Raw genomic sequence first — 15,088 nt, 5'->3', positions numbered from 1 at the left:
CTGATGGCTCCGAGGGCCAGGGCGAGCGGCGCAGGCAGTGTCTGGGTTCACGGGCTCATTTCATTAAGCCGGTAGCAGAGGTCCCCTGGGAGGGAGGGTGCCGGCAGCCTCGGGCCACGCTCCCCAAGCCAGCCTCTCCCTATGCGGGTTGTGCAGTGAGGGGCTGTCTGGAAACGGCCACCTGATTCCTGCCAGATCCCTCACCCAGGATGACAACCGTTCACACTCCAGCCTCCCCGGCCCCCGCTCGGGACTCCTGCCTCCACGGCAGCACTTCTCACCTCATTTTGTCTCTCCTCCCCTGTGAGACTGTTGGTGCCATTAGAGCGAAGGACTGTGCCTGATTTACAGGATTCAGTAGAGATCTGTGAATGACTAGTGCATGGGCAAATAAATAGGTATTTGTGACCTCTTAGAGACTCTCTTTGAGTCTTTCACTGCCACCAACTTCTCCTGAGTCACCTGCTTGCTTGTATCTCCTTTCCCGTGATCCCATCGGATCCCTAGAGAAGGTCATCATTTGCCCTAATCAGCCACAGAGACAGAGTCCATGGTGGCTGACTGTTCCCTTTCTGGGTGCTTTTGTCGAGGACCACGATCATTTTAACACTGCCCGCGATCCATCACTTACTTTTCACTTCCCAGTTATTGCTGAGGAACAGTTGAGTTATGGTACAATCTGATTCTCATGGAGCCGCTTTCAAAAATGAAGAAACCACTGGTAAAGACTGCCTGACAAGGCTGATCGGACAGTCCCAGGATCGGCATTTAGTTGGTAAGGCTTCTGCAAATATTTTGGGTTCCTGAACTTTGCCACAGCCTCCCTGACTCCAGCCACTGTCTCTCAAGTCTCCCTTAGGCAAGTTGTGTTCAGGTTGACCCGACTCAAGAGCAGGAGCTTTTAACCACTAGTTGGACCAGGCTTGGCACACTAAGGCCCATGTGCCATCTGCAGCCCGCCACCTGTCTTTGTAAATAAAGTTTTATTGGAACACAGCCACATCCATTCATCTAAATATCATCTACAACTGCTTTCACACTACAATGGTGGAGTTGAATAGTTACGACAGACACCATATGGCCTGCAAGTCTGAAATATTTACTCTCTGGCCCTTTGCGGAAGTTTTACCATCCCCTGGATTAGATCTGCTGCATAAGGGTCTAGAAGAGATGCTGTGGATTTCTTTGCTCTCTGGCTAGCCACATGACTCAGAACCACAAACAGTTAACTGAATCCCATCACCATGTGACAGTTTGCAAAAAAGACCAAAGGAATGATGTTCACTCCGATGAAATCAGCTGTACAGTTATGCCCCCTGGGCCAGACAAGTTAATGCTTGGCAAACCGCCCTCTCTGTGAAACACCCCAGCAGGAGATGAACCCCATGGTGGGACAAAACAATAAAAAAACCTGTTAATTGTTAAACTGGATGTCAGAGAGAATATCTTTCAAAGTTGCAGTAGGCCCTTTGCATTTGGAAAATATCAGATTGTGAATAAGACAAGAGGTCACCACGAAGCAAAGGAGCCCTTCCCCCACTGGGCGAATGGACGCAAGGCTTGGTGCCATCTGCTCTGTTCCGCAGGGAGACCCGTCACCAGGTGCCTGGCTCAGCTGCTGCATTTTCCTTGAGCAAAAGCACAAATAAAACCATGTGAGCAGGTGGTGTAAACAGGATTCCACAGAGTTGTAGGAGAAGTGGCCCAACCTTGAGCCTGGGGTGAGGGAAATTCAAGAAGAATCATTGTAATCAATACGTATTTTTGGTCCTTTGCTTTCCTGGTTGGAGAAGACTGATGGCAAAGCGGCATGGATTCAGTTATTAGTTCATTCATTTAACAGATTGACTGTGTGATGGCTGAGAAGCAGGCCTGCAGATTCAGCCGTGAGTAAGGCATGCTCCCCGGCTTGGAGAAGCTCCCAGTCTGGGATGGTGGATGGCAGACACAGGAGCAGAGCGTCATCATACAGACAGCTGACACCATGACGGTGAGAAGCGCAGGGCACTCACGGCCTTGAGGACAAGCCGCAGAGCCACGTGGGAGGACCTCGGGATGCCCTTGAATGGAGCTGAAGCTTGAAGGGTGGCCAGGAGGCCACCAGGTGAGAGAGGAGGCAGGTCAGGCATTGTTACTTAGCTAAAACTCTAGGACAATCTACAGGGCTGTGGCTGTTCTGGGAGGTGGGGGGGTGGTGGTGGTAGGAAATGCAAAGAAAAGTGAGAAGCATTCATAGGTTTTCTAGCCTGGGCTTTTCAATCCCCTCCGCCATGATTTTTTTTTTTTTTTTTTTGTCGTATCCACATATTAATTGTACTATCATTTAATTGTTATTTTTTCTTAAAATCAAGACACTGTTTTACTTGAATAAATTTATTTTAAAAGGAAACTTCATAATATCTATGAAAAATGCATGTATTTTATGTGATAGATATATTTTTCCCTAGTGCACAATAAAACGAATGTATAACTATTGTGATTTTGAAGAATTTGGACATGTATGTCCTAAAAACCACTTGCCTACCAATGGTACACTCAGCACTCTCTCGGAAACCCAGCAGGTTGACCTCCAAAAATGTCTTTCTGGTCACCAAAAAAATCTTTGATAGTTATTAGTGGAAGAAAACTCCTCCTATTGACTGATAGGCCCAGATATTGGGCTTTAGTCCAAAGAAGATATTTGGTTTAGTATCAGGAGGACAGGCCCCTGGCCTGTGAGAATAAGCAAGTAAGTGCCTATGCAACATATTGAAGAAGCTTCCAGAACCCAACCATTGGTCCAATATGACAGGCAGCCTGGAAATCCACCCAAGAGCAAGGCAAAGCTCGATTCCGATCTCTGTAAACACGCCAGGTGAAGGGCAGAAATGATTAAGATGACAGATACACGCAACTTTGAAGTTCAAGAAAAAAAAAACCCGAAAAACCCAAATCCACAGAGGTTAAGGACTGACCTTTATCAGAAAGCAAGAAGACTTTTTACAACAAACCTCAGGCACTAATTTGCTTTCTATTTTTAGGTCATGTTCCCAAATCCCTAGAAGTAGAATAAACGAAGTAACAGCTACTATTTATTGAGTACTCCCTAAGAACCGGGAGCTAGAGCAAGTGATGTGAACGTGGCCCCTCATTTCACCCTTGCCGAAACCTTGTGGAGTAGATAATATCACCCCCACTTTACAGACACAAAGCCTCAGAGTATAAACAAGTCACCTATGCTATGTGCCAGGACTGGGGTGGCCAGTAGAAATTCCTCGATGTCTCAGGTGGCAGAATGATTAACGATTCAGAGAACACACTCTGGGTAAATCACCTGGGTTCCAATCCTGGCTCTTCAGCGTGGTCTAGAGCAAGCCGCTGGAACTTCTCTGAGCCCTATTAGTTAACTAATTTTCAAATAGACATAATAATCCCAGTTGTATAAATACTGAGTGTTCCTGTCTTGTAGCAAACACTCAAAAAAAGTAGCAATTTCCAATACCAATTACATAATTGAATTTGTGATTATTATTTTTGAGAACTTCTCAAGTGGCCATAATTCCGGCCCCCACCCCAGGAGCACCTCCTTTAATTAGCTGATAAAAGATTCACTTTAAATTCTAAATGTAGAACGCTCCCAGCTCTCACTCCTCGACTGAAATCTGGTATGGGAGCCCTAATCAGCTCTTCTGCTTCTGAAAATCTCCTCGCTGTGCTCAGAGATCCCCGAGATGTCTGTGACCAAACAGTGGAAGCCCAGTTGACACGCCAAAGCCCACGGGCCTGGATTGCCAGGCACCTGTATGCTCCGCGTCCCGGGTCTGGACCTTTCCTAGCGCATGCTGGGGGAGCGGGGCTGGGCTCTCATCAAGCCTATTGCTTCAACATGGGGCCGGGCCGGGGTGGGGTGGGGGGACTCAGAGAGTTAACACGGAACCACAGCAATCCAGCAAAGGTGGGCTGACCGCTCAGATTCGGAAGCAGTGGGATTTGTTTGTACTGCTTAGATGCGGGACACTTTCTGAAGTCTTTATCTCCTGCCCATGCTCCTGACGGGTAGCTGCCCACCTGCTCATTCAACACGTGCCACAGCATCTGAACAGATAAAGATTGCTGTGTACACTCAGGACCGTGTCCTGCAGCGGCGGAGATCCTCCAAGAACAAGCCCCATCTCCATCTAGCTCAGCTCGGTCTGTCCCGTGTGAGTGCTGGGGAAGCAGCGGCTGAAGAGACTGGAGACCTGCCCGGGCATACACCACAACTGAGTGGAAAAGCTGAGGGTGCTCCCTGAACTATCTGACCTGTCTTCCTGGCCCGGTAGTAGTCTCACCCATGTTGGGTGAATGGATGTGTGGAGTTTTGCTTTGCTATTACCAGTCTCTGCTGCCCATCCCGCTACTGTATTTGCTGGGAGTCTGGGATCCTGATCCTGGGCTCAGCCCTATGGCTAAGACTTAACCCTGAAGCACAGATATCCCAATCCCACTGTTTGCTTGGTTGGTCCTCTTGTCGGGCCCTTCCATGTAGTAGGATGTCCATGAACTTGCCTTTGTTCCCATCTCACGGTGACCAACTGTGGCCTCTCGCTACCGTCCTAGCTCAGCCTCTCCCCCTGTGTACACCTTCCATTCTCTATGGCTGAGGCTTTCTTAACCTATTTCTGGAGCTCATCTATTTCTTGACCCCAACTCTTCCGGAATGCTCCTTCCTTCTGGGTTTTGTCTCCCTGGGCCTGGCCATGCTTTCCCTCCCACAAACATTTATTACATGTGGGCCCTGTGTTGGGTGCTGTAAATACACGGATGGATATAGTCCAAGGAGCTCATGGACTAGAAGGTTGAATGTGATGGAAGTAAGGGCAGTTGTTGAGGAGATAGAGATGGAGCGGCCTGAGTCTGCAGACTCAGCCACCCTCACCAGACCCATGACATCTGAGCTGGGGCCTGATGGGCTTGAAGCCTTGGTTGGGGGGAGGGGAAGTCCCCAGCACAGGAACAGCCATGAGTAAAAACCAGGTGGAAAGGGTCTGGACAGGCAGCAGGTGTTGGCTGGTGGGCAGTCTCGCTGGAGAGGTGGGCATGGGCCTCCCTTTCATGATCAGGACTTTGAACTTTGTCCCATCGGTGGGGGGTAGCCCCAGAGGAATTCTGAGTGAGAAAGGGGCCTGGGATGCTTCCCATTCATTTCTCAGACCAACCTGACACTGTCTGTCCATCCCCTTCATCAGAAATGGGCACGCCTGTCGTCATGCTAGGTTGTGATGGCAAGGCCCATGGGTCCAACCGTGGCTCTTCCGCTGTCTGCACAAGAGGCTGTGGGAACTAAGTGACCGGCAGACTGTGGGGAGGCTGGACAGGGAGCCAGAGTTCTGCTAGGAGCTCATGCCGTCCTCCTTTCGTTCATCCTCCAAATCCAACTGGACTGCTGCTTGTTCTAAGCCGCTTCTCACTCCGGGTGTTTCCTGCCGTCCAGGGCCCACTCTCTCTCTCTCCATGGATTCTGGCTCAGTAGCTGTCAAACATACCCAAGTCTTTCCCACTAAAAAAACAACAAAACAGCAACCAACAAGAGGGGAAGAAGTCCAGCTACCTCCTGAGTTTCTTCTCCCCTTTGAAGTCAAGCATCTTGAGAGGTTGGGATGTCCCCTCTTTCCTCAATCCAGCTAGTATCTTCTGTTGCATCTGCCCCCACCAAGGGCACCCATGACCTCCTGCAGCTAAGCACATGGGCAAATTTCAACCCCCACCTCATATTAGCCCTCCTTGGCAGCACTGGGCCCTAGGGCCACTGTCTCCCCCTGAAAGGTTTTCCTTTGGCTCCACGGACCCTGCACACTCCTGGCTTTCCCTTATTCTCTGCAGTGGCTCTATCCTGATGCTTCCATGAGCCTCCCTTTGCCTGGACATCTTTTAAATCTGGCTGTTTCTCAGGGTTCCATGGGGGCCCACTTCTCTCCTCGCTCTTACATTCTCATGCAGTAAAAACTTCCACTCCCACAGCTTTAATGGCCATCTGGATAAAGGATGACTCCCAAATCTGTGTCGTCAGCCCAGATCGCTCTGCTGAATTATAGACCCCTGTATCCAACGGCCCATGGGCAATTCAGATTCATATTGTTCTCCCCCACCCTCAATTTCTTCCTCCTTTGTATCCCTTATTTCAGCGAATGGCGTACAAAGCCACTCAGTGGCCCAAACCAGAAACTTGGGATGTCATCCTTGACTCTGCCCTCCCTCTCCACTGACAGCCGATCCACCTGCATCTTCTATTGATCTTACCTTCTTCATGTTTCTTGAATCAGCCCATCCCCGCTGCTACTTCATGCCTTCACCCAGGCTACCATCATCCTTTGCCTACATTGTCGCATTAGCCTCCTAACTAGTCTCCCAGAACTGAGTCTAGTGCCCCCCACTCCAATTTCCATTTTGTGGCCGAGTGATTTATATAAAATATACTTCCCTTGCTTCAACCCACTTTCCACCATTGCATTCAGAAAGATATCCAGATTCCTCATGCCTTCACGATCTACCCCTGTCGACCCCTCCAGACATCTGCATCCAGCACCCTGTTCTCCAGCCTTGTTGAACAGCCTGTCATCCCACATACATGCCACCTCCTCTGTGGCTTTGGAACTTTGGTCCATGCTGTTCCCTCCACCTAGAAGACCAGTTCCACCACTCACATCTCCTTTCCCCAGCTGATAAGTGCTTTCACCTGAGCTCCTCAGGTTCCAGTTTAGCAGACCCCCTCGGGGATGCCTTCTTTCATTGCCCCTAGGACAATGGCAGCGTGTACTTTGTGTTCCCATAGCCCTATTTCCCTGTTGAAGTTATGTACAAAGTTGCGTTCTGCTATACAGATCGTAGCTGGAACTTGTCATCTATTCTGTGTCAGAAAGCCATTTCCAGAGCTACCATCATTCCTAATGTGCATGCAAATATGAATTTAAACTGCAGAAAAGAAAACCGTAGAGAAGAGAATCTCTATATTGTAAGAGAACAAACTAGCAAGGGCTCAGTATCTCAGTATCTTGGAAGTGGTTTATCTGTCCATAATTTTGTTTTCTTAATTCAACTTTTTTCCCCTCTTTGGGAAAGAGTGGCTACAGGAATCTTGGAAGAAGGGTGGATTTAGAAAGGCAAAACCACTCTTGGAAGAAAGTCCCAGTGTTCAGGGAGTGGTAAAAGACACAAACAAAGTTTTCCATTGCAAGGGTAGTCCCGCCATCCTTTCTGCCCAGCTGGATAGCAACCTGGCAAGACAGGAGCCCTGGTTCGACTTTCAGAAGGATGGGCTGCTCACTGCCTTTTATTGACCTTCTTATTTTCTTCCATTGTACCAAGGACAGGGCTGCGTACATCGCTGTGTCCCCGGTGGGGACCGTGCACAGTGACTGACACTCGGTGGGTTGCTGCTTTCCCCGGCCGGTCCTCTGGGGAAGACTGTGACACCGTGTGAAAGGTGCAGACAGCGTTGAAGAAGAGTGTGTTAAACTTCACAAAACTAAAATTAGAATAGCCTACAATTGATAGCAGTTAAGAATAAGTGAGAAAGATTGCAACTAAATACCTAGGGATTAATTTCTTTAAAAGCATGCTGTTTAAGGTCATGACTTCTGTAGGTAAATTAATGATATGTAAAACTTTCTCAACTCAAATTTATTTAAACCACCAAATATGTATTGGGCACCTGCCATGTGTTAGGCAGTGTTGGGTGCTTGGTATAGAGGTGACTAGGACATGACCTGAGTCTACTCTCACTCTGGGGATCGCCAGAAGTTTCTGGCAGAGAAAGACTGCTGTGTGCCAAGTCATGACTCCTAGCAACATGGGAACCCATCAAGTGCCTGCAATAACAAGGTCAGCCCAGGACGGATGCAGGGGTGGGGTAAAGGAGCAGAGAGCTCTCCTTTTCTCTCAGGTGTGTCATGGAGGTCCATCCACCACTGCCCAAAGTTATCCATCCCACCCACCCTTCAATGGGACCTGCAGAAAACATCAAGCCCCACCTGCCCACCACCAGGGCTGGCACTCTCTCAGAGGGACTGAGAGTTGGTTCTCAGACCCCTGTGCACGTGTTCTCATTTGGAAATCGATAGTCTCAAGAGATTCCCTGGTGGTGAACATAGTTGCCATTTGACCTCAATCAACTTGAATGACCTTCCGGTGTGATCCAGCCACCCCTCCCCCTTTGGATGACCTTTCTGTGGCTTCAGTGATTCCCCTCTCCCACCACTGACCCCCAGCCCTATTGATATCTTAGACAATACAAAACCGTTGGCTACGTTCGAAAATGACCCTGAAACTTCTATACGAACTGCAAGGCATCTCAATGAACGCGAAGCTCCCTGTCATATGGATCTTAAGTGTGCTTTGAGCCTTCTTGGTGGCCGAGAACCCTGGATGTTACCTGTTTGCTGCTAATCACGCCCTTCCTCAGCTGGGGCCAAAGCCGTTATTATCTCTGAAATGATAACGAGGTTCCCAGGCTAGCTCACAAAGGCCTTCTTAGAGCAAAACCCAGCTGTTAGAATCCTGCACTTTTCACTGGCACATGGTAGATTCTCACCCTCCTGCCCCCAGTATTCCTGGCGTTCTGTTCCTCAATCCTCACTGGTTTCCGTTCTTTTCCCGAAGGCGTGGCCAAGGGTAACTTCTGCCCTTTCTTGATTTCCATGATACTTGGGGACCTCAGCAATTTCAATGACCCTAGGGGACCTCACTGAGCTAGCTCTACGCATAAGTTGGTGGGCGGCGGGGGCACGGGGAGGTGGTGGGTGAGAGCAGGCGTCTGAGTTTGGTGGTATAGGAGCCTGTAGCTCTACGCATAAGTTGGTGGGCGGCGGGGGCACGGGAGGTGGTGGGTGAGAGCAGGCGTCTGAGTTTGGTGGTATAGGAGCCTGTTCGGCATCTCTGAGCTCCAGTGATTTCCAGATGGTGCAACAAACATCTACTTTCCTCACCCCGTCTTCCTTTATAGGGGAGGGCAGGGAGAGAGCACAGAGAACTGTGTCATAGTCTCTAAGGCTTTCCCACAAATCGCCTCCATTCCCATAACCCCTGAGCCAGGAGCACTGACGAAACATCGCCCACCTGTTCCCTGTGCAGTCCTCACGCACATGACCCTTGGTGGCTGCGGGCGTGCCTGGCAGAGAGCCCCTCTCTGTAAGCCATATCCCGGGCTGCACAGCACGGCCGCAGATTCCCTGTCCTTAGCCCGGCTCAGAGGGCCACAGGCCACCGCCACGAAGCAAAGTGTGCTTTTAAGACCCAATCTAAAGTGGAATTGATCCTCTGACAGATGCTGACGTAGCATGTCTAACTGAAATTCAGAGGCCTGGGCTGTCACTGCCAGTGAGCATTCTCCTCGGGGGGCTCTTTTGAGGGTGTGGGTAAAGCCTCCTGGTGCCAGACTGTCAACGGGCACAGACACCCACACAGAGACCAGCCTCTGCATCACTTCGTGCCCAAGAGGGCGCGGGTTCGTCCCTCTCTTTCTGGGTAGCTCGAGAACTTTAATAACTAACACCCCCAGAGTCTAGAACTTTACATGGATTACTAATTCCAGGAAGGCTGGTTAGTGCAGTGTCTCGGTTCCCAAAGCGTGGTCCCTGGACCAGTGTCAGCACCACCTGGCAATCTGTGAGAAGGGCACATCCTTGGACTCCACTCCGGATCTACTGAGTCAGGAAACTCACTGGCTGGGCCCAGGGACGTGTGTGTCAACACAGCCTCCAGGTGACGCTAATGCACGCTCAAGTGCGGGACCCACTGGGATAGTGGGCAAGAACACGGAGCCAGGTTGCCCGAGTCGAAATCCCGACTCCACCATAGTGTGATGCAGGAAAGGTCTTGTCTCTGTTTCTACATCTGAAAACCGGGGGCAGTAAAGTAGCTGCTGCTACTTTATACGATGCTTGTGAGGAAGAGAGTTCACAGATGTGTGGGACTGACACTGCTTGGCAGAGAGAGCCTGCCCAGGAGGGTCAGACAGGCCTCATCGAAGGTGGCAACTACTCTCGGATTGGACACAAGAGGCCACGGAGGCTCAGAGAGGTTGAGGACTGACCCCGTGCCGCAGAGGGAAGGCACGGTGCCCCACTCTCTAGAGACACACTGCATTCTGGGCTGTGGGGTGGGGCAGCCTGGCAGGTGAAGCTGTGCGGGGCATCTGCAGAGAGGGGGGTACATCCAGAGCTCGGTCACGCCCCTCCCACCGAGAACTATGCCTTGCGGTGGCCTGGCCTTGGCTCTGCTGACCGCTCATGCGTTCCCTGTGTGCACTCTGGATTCTCTCTCTCACACTGTCTCCTTTGTGGGATCTTACGGTGAAACCCAACCCAAGGGCGTGACATGACCTTCACCTTGACCTGGCTTTGTTGTCAGCCCGAAGGGGGGCTGGCCCTGGTGGAGGCACAGTGAGGATTTCGGGTTAAGGATGCTGCCTGAGAAATTTGGTGACAAGTTAAACTTCATTCCTGTGGAAAATTAAGAGTAGATTAGCCTAACTGCCTAGACTTGTAAGACACTTCATGGATTGAGGTCTTTGGGGTAATTAGCAAATTGTGCATGGAATTGGCAAACTATTAATAAGGGGAAGCTTTCTCTTCTACCTGCTACACGGCTGGGTTGGGGCCCTTTGCAACCATATGCAAATCTGCTGAGACAGTTCTGTCCATCTCGTCTTGTCCCCCAGGGGTTAAGCACAAGGGTGATGCGTTCAGATGGGGCCCGCCTGCGTCAGAGCTGTCCTCCTAGGCCCAGGAGCCTCTCTGAAGGGGCTTCAGGAGGTAAGACGTCCCCCCGTACAGTGTTACCTAGGACTAGGGGAAAAGGCTCATCTCACCTTCAATTTGTATTCAATAAGCTACATGGGAGCTGTGGCTCCTTCTACTGCCGCCCGCCCTCCCCTCCAACTGCATGTTCACAGACATACCACAAGCAAGCAGTCTAAAATAGGCTTTAGTGGCTTTTACAAAATTGGCCCGGATATGAACTTCTCCAGTGCAGTATGCAAACTGAAATCAGGGCTGATAGTCTATTATTGGTGACTGTTTATATTTATCGACTTCGTAAGCTGCATTCTTGAGGCTTCAGAGCCTCATATTTATTCCGTTCTTCCTTTGGGCCACATCAGCGAGAGCAATTCTAATATATTCTGCTTCGTGGGAGTCACAAGGTTGGGACGTATTCCTTCCCTCCCATACGAGGGGAAGAAGGACAACAGTTAGGGATTCTCCTGAACTCGGGAATGGACCCGCTGGGGTCTGAGAACACACACTCTGACAGCATCTATGTAAACCCAGACATGCTTCTGCTCATTTTAATTAGAGAGGTAAAATTAGCAAGGAGAGTAAGAGAAAAGGAGAAATTAAAAATATTTAAATGTTAGGTGGAATTTACAAAAGCAAACTGAACAATGGGGTACAAGAAGGAATGCAGAGAAACACAGACACATTTGAAACATTCCTTGGATGCCACACGGCTTAAGCCAGTCCACAGATCAGGTAAGAATTCTCCCTTGCCATCTCTTGAATTGCAGATTCCAGGGATGTGGAAGAACATTCTCCAGAAACACTTTCCTTCTCCTTCTCTTCAGATGTTACCAAGAATAATCAGTCAGTATCATTCTAGAATGGCCCACACTGCCTCCAATTCAAACCGCTCACCTGTTTCCTGTCTGAATTTGCAAGCTCCTGAGAGTTTTTCCCCCTTTCGTTTTATTTTTCTCCCTGCTTTCTCTCCCCATTGAGCCCATAGGCCAACGGGGCCAACCAGAACACCAACCCAACAACACGTTCCAGCCCCTTTGGATTTTCCGGGGGCAAAGACTTCCCAGTTCTTCTTTCTTGTTTGCATCTGTTACGAACAAGCACAGTCATTTTAGAACACAGACACACATGTGTGTGCTCTTGCACACGGAAACAGGGTTTGTTTTTGTTTTTTTTTTTCCAATTTGTGGTTTCTTTTTCCTTTTTGCAGAAAATGCAAACAAAAGAAAAACAAGGTTTTCAGTTGAAGGTACATCTCTTCTTCAATATGAAGACATTAATTGAATTGGTTGGATCCCCCATGCAGTGGTCAGCAAAGTCCTTTGGCAACTGACAGAACGACATCTGGAGACTCAGGAGCTGGGGTTTGTTTGAAGGAACTTCCCTACACGAGTCATGAGCAAAGGGAAATGGATGTGGGAGAAGGGAGAGGGCTCGTGGGGAGGAGTACAAAAGGAGAAAAGAAAAGAATGTCATTGGTGAGGAAGAAAATGGAAAACTGCCTGTTTCTTCCCTCTACCTCCTTCCCTTTCTTCCTGTGGATGGGTGACTCCAGCACCCCGAGGGTGGGAGCCGAGTTTACTCTTGGTTCCCCCGAAGCATACTGTTTTGTCTTCACTTCCGTTGAACATCACCTGTTTGTATTTTTATTATCACAGATTTGGTTTCCCACGGCATCTGAAACATGCTCTGTCACTGAGAAATGAAGGCTGCCTATTAAGAACAGGTCCAGTTTCTTCTTCACTGATGTAATGCATTTCTCAGCCGAGAAGCCAATCTTTCCAGAACATTCCACAGTGGTCGACCTCTGGTTCCCTCTTGAGCCTGGTCCTTTTCCTTCCTCTCCTCCCCCCAGAAAATGAGAGTTCTCATGCCATTGCTGTTGGTGACTGACTCATCTGGACCCTCATAGAATGAATGCTGTTCAGGATCTTCTTCTGATGACCTGCCAAAGTGACCCCTATTCTCAGGAGGTCTCTAGGAGGGAGAAAGCCACACACAAAAAGTGCTTTAGTGTTAGGGCAGCTTTTCACGGGTCAAAACTCATCACAGAAGGCAAGCTCTTGATATAGCTGGGTAGGCAAATAAAAGTGTTTAAAATCCAACACTCAAGTTTACCCAAGTCTTTGGCAAGCGCCTACCTAGATATTTTCTTGCTCAATCTCACTTGCTTCATGCAGTGGCCTTCGTCCCCAACGGCCCCTCCAACTTAGACTATCCTGGAAGTCGTGTACCCTGTTCTTCACCTATGGGTTCTGAAGCAGTCCCTTCCTTGTGTCCCTGACCCTAGGTGGACTAGAACTTTTCCCTGTGTTGTTTTAACACTCCATGCACACACTATACGGGGCTTTAGTTATGCTGTGGAGCTTTCTGCCTAAATTAGTGATCACCCACTGAGATCGAAAAGATGTGGGGTTTGCTGGGTTTTCTGATGTTTTTCCCCTGAGTTTCCGTTTTCTGCCTCTGTTTGAATTTTAATGTCATGAATTTTTAAGAAGGGTGATCTCAAAATAACTTTCAAATATCTGCCCAAGCAGGAATTCAAGTAATATGTTTAGGATAGGGGTTTGAATTGGATTCATCTTTAAGCTGTGAGTCTTACTATGATCAAGTTCATGGCTTATATTTAATTTTGGAGAGACCCATGCATCTTTCCCTAGTTAGTAATAATTATGATAACAATAATATATAGCATTGCTCGAGTACTTCTCATGTGCTGTATACTATCTCATTTATACCTAATGAAGCATTTCACGAATATTGACAAACCACTCAGAGTCAACAATAATAATTTAGCAGTAATTGTTTCTCACGTGCCTCCTGTAGGCAGGCAACAGGATAAGTGCTTTGTTGCGCTATTCCATTAAGCTCTCACCACAAACCAATGAGATGCATGCAATGATTATTTGCTCATTATGGACAAGGCAAGCAGGGCTCAGAGAAGTCAGGTAACATGCTCAAGATCCCACAAGAGATCACTGGTAGTGGAGCTGGGTTCGAATTCAAGACTACCAGGTTCTTAGCCACCCTTGCAGAGCTGTGCTCAGAACTCTTCTAAGGTCCTGACTGTATTCCCCCCCAAATGCCCCTCCCTAGCATAGCAGATGACTCCCCACGAGGAGGCTCCTGGGCTCCCCTCAACTCCCCCTTTCAGCTGGTGGACAATCCCCTCGGGGCTGCAGCTGGCTCAGACTGTCGAATTGTCCATGTCTTTTCAGCAAACACTTCGGAGAGGCATGCTTGAATTTCGAATTCACAAATTATCCTGCAATCTATTTTATTTAGTTGTCCATGTTCTTTCCCCATCTTTTATCTCTCAAGAAACGAACTAAATTGCTCCAATAGTGTGTGGACATTTTTTACTTTGAACTAAATCCTTTAATTTTTCCTTTTCCAGACTGAGGAAATTACTCCATTTGATTCCTTCAGTCATGGGGGATTAGGGGGTGATGGCCCCATACTCAGCCATATCACAGTGGGGAAGCAGGGGTAGCCCCACCAGCGTGAGCACCCACTTCTGTCCCTGAATCCAGGCTCTCCAATCATCTGGGACAGCCATGCTAGCTCTGCAAGATGGGGAAGCTGGTTTCCCACTGCTAAGTGCTGCTGCTTCTTTTTTTTTGTTGTTTTTGGTGGAGCCTGACAATAATTCATAGTGGCAGGGAGTGCCCTTTTTAGGCATCAACAGAAAAATGAACCCACATTTAAAAACCGAATTCTGATGTTTCATGGATCCTAGGCAAGATGCACATTCAAGCCGTCTCCCTGGAGAAAGTGGAGGTTCCATCATTTCTGGCAAGAATCAACCTCAGAGAGGTAGAGTGGGGGACTCCAGGAAGACGGACTGCAAAGCAGTAGTCCAGGACAGAAGCTGTTCCTTCGGGGTTCAGCCTCTGGGGCTGGATGGGACCACCCCTCTCCCTGGGGACCTAGAAGCTGGCCCACCACAGGAGGAGATCCCAGCGCCTAGCCCAGTGCCCGAGACATAACCCGTGACCCGTAAGTGTTTGCCAATTGCCTGGAGGACTGACCGATCCTCTAACTTGGGAAGTGTGTGTCACAGGCCACCAACCCCCCATGCTGTCCATGCACGTTGTGGGCTGGGCGGTCGATGAGGTCCCCTCTAGCAGGTTGTGTGTACTCAAAATTCGACCCTTGCCAACCTCAGTCTGGTGGGTCCCAGGCTAGGCTGCACGAGAATCACCCGGGGAGTTTAAACACCCTGACGCCCAGGTCTCAGCTCGTTCCAATCCAACCAGCAGACCTAGGAGTGGAAGTCAGGCATCGGCATTTTTTTAAAGATTCCCAGATCACTCCGGGGTGCCACAAAGTACGGG

At 49.1% G+C, this 15,088-nt stretch overlaps 1 protein-coding gene across 1 annotated transcript in view; it reads right to left on the bottom strand.

Annotated features, from left to right (window-relative positions):
* Positions 1 to 11,276: 11,276 nt before the first annotated feature.
* EPHB1 (EPH receptor B1) overlaps positions 11,277 to 15,088 on the bottom strand; it is a 418,735-nt gene continuing 414,923 nt past the window's right edge. Inside the window, exon 16 of the mRNA XM_087870214.1 lies at positions 11,277 to 12,728. Within this exon, the coding sequence (XP_087726340.1) occupies positions 12,620 to 12,728 (109 nt within the window). The 3' untranslated portion in view covers positions 11,277 to 12,619. The remainder of the gene's footprint in view (positions 12,729 to 15,088) is intronic.

This window comes from Ursus americanus, chromosome 20, assembly GCF_024610735.1.
Source record: "Ursus americanus isolate L20-20 chromosome 20, mUrsAme1.1.p, whole genome shotgun sequence".
NCBI classification, from domain to species: domain Eukaryota; kingdom Metazoa; phylum Chordata; class Mammalia; order Carnivora; family Ursidae; genus Ursus; species Ursus americanus.
The sequence above is the reverse complement of the archived record's forward strand: the minus strand, read 5'-3'. Positions and strand labels throughout refer to the sequence as shown.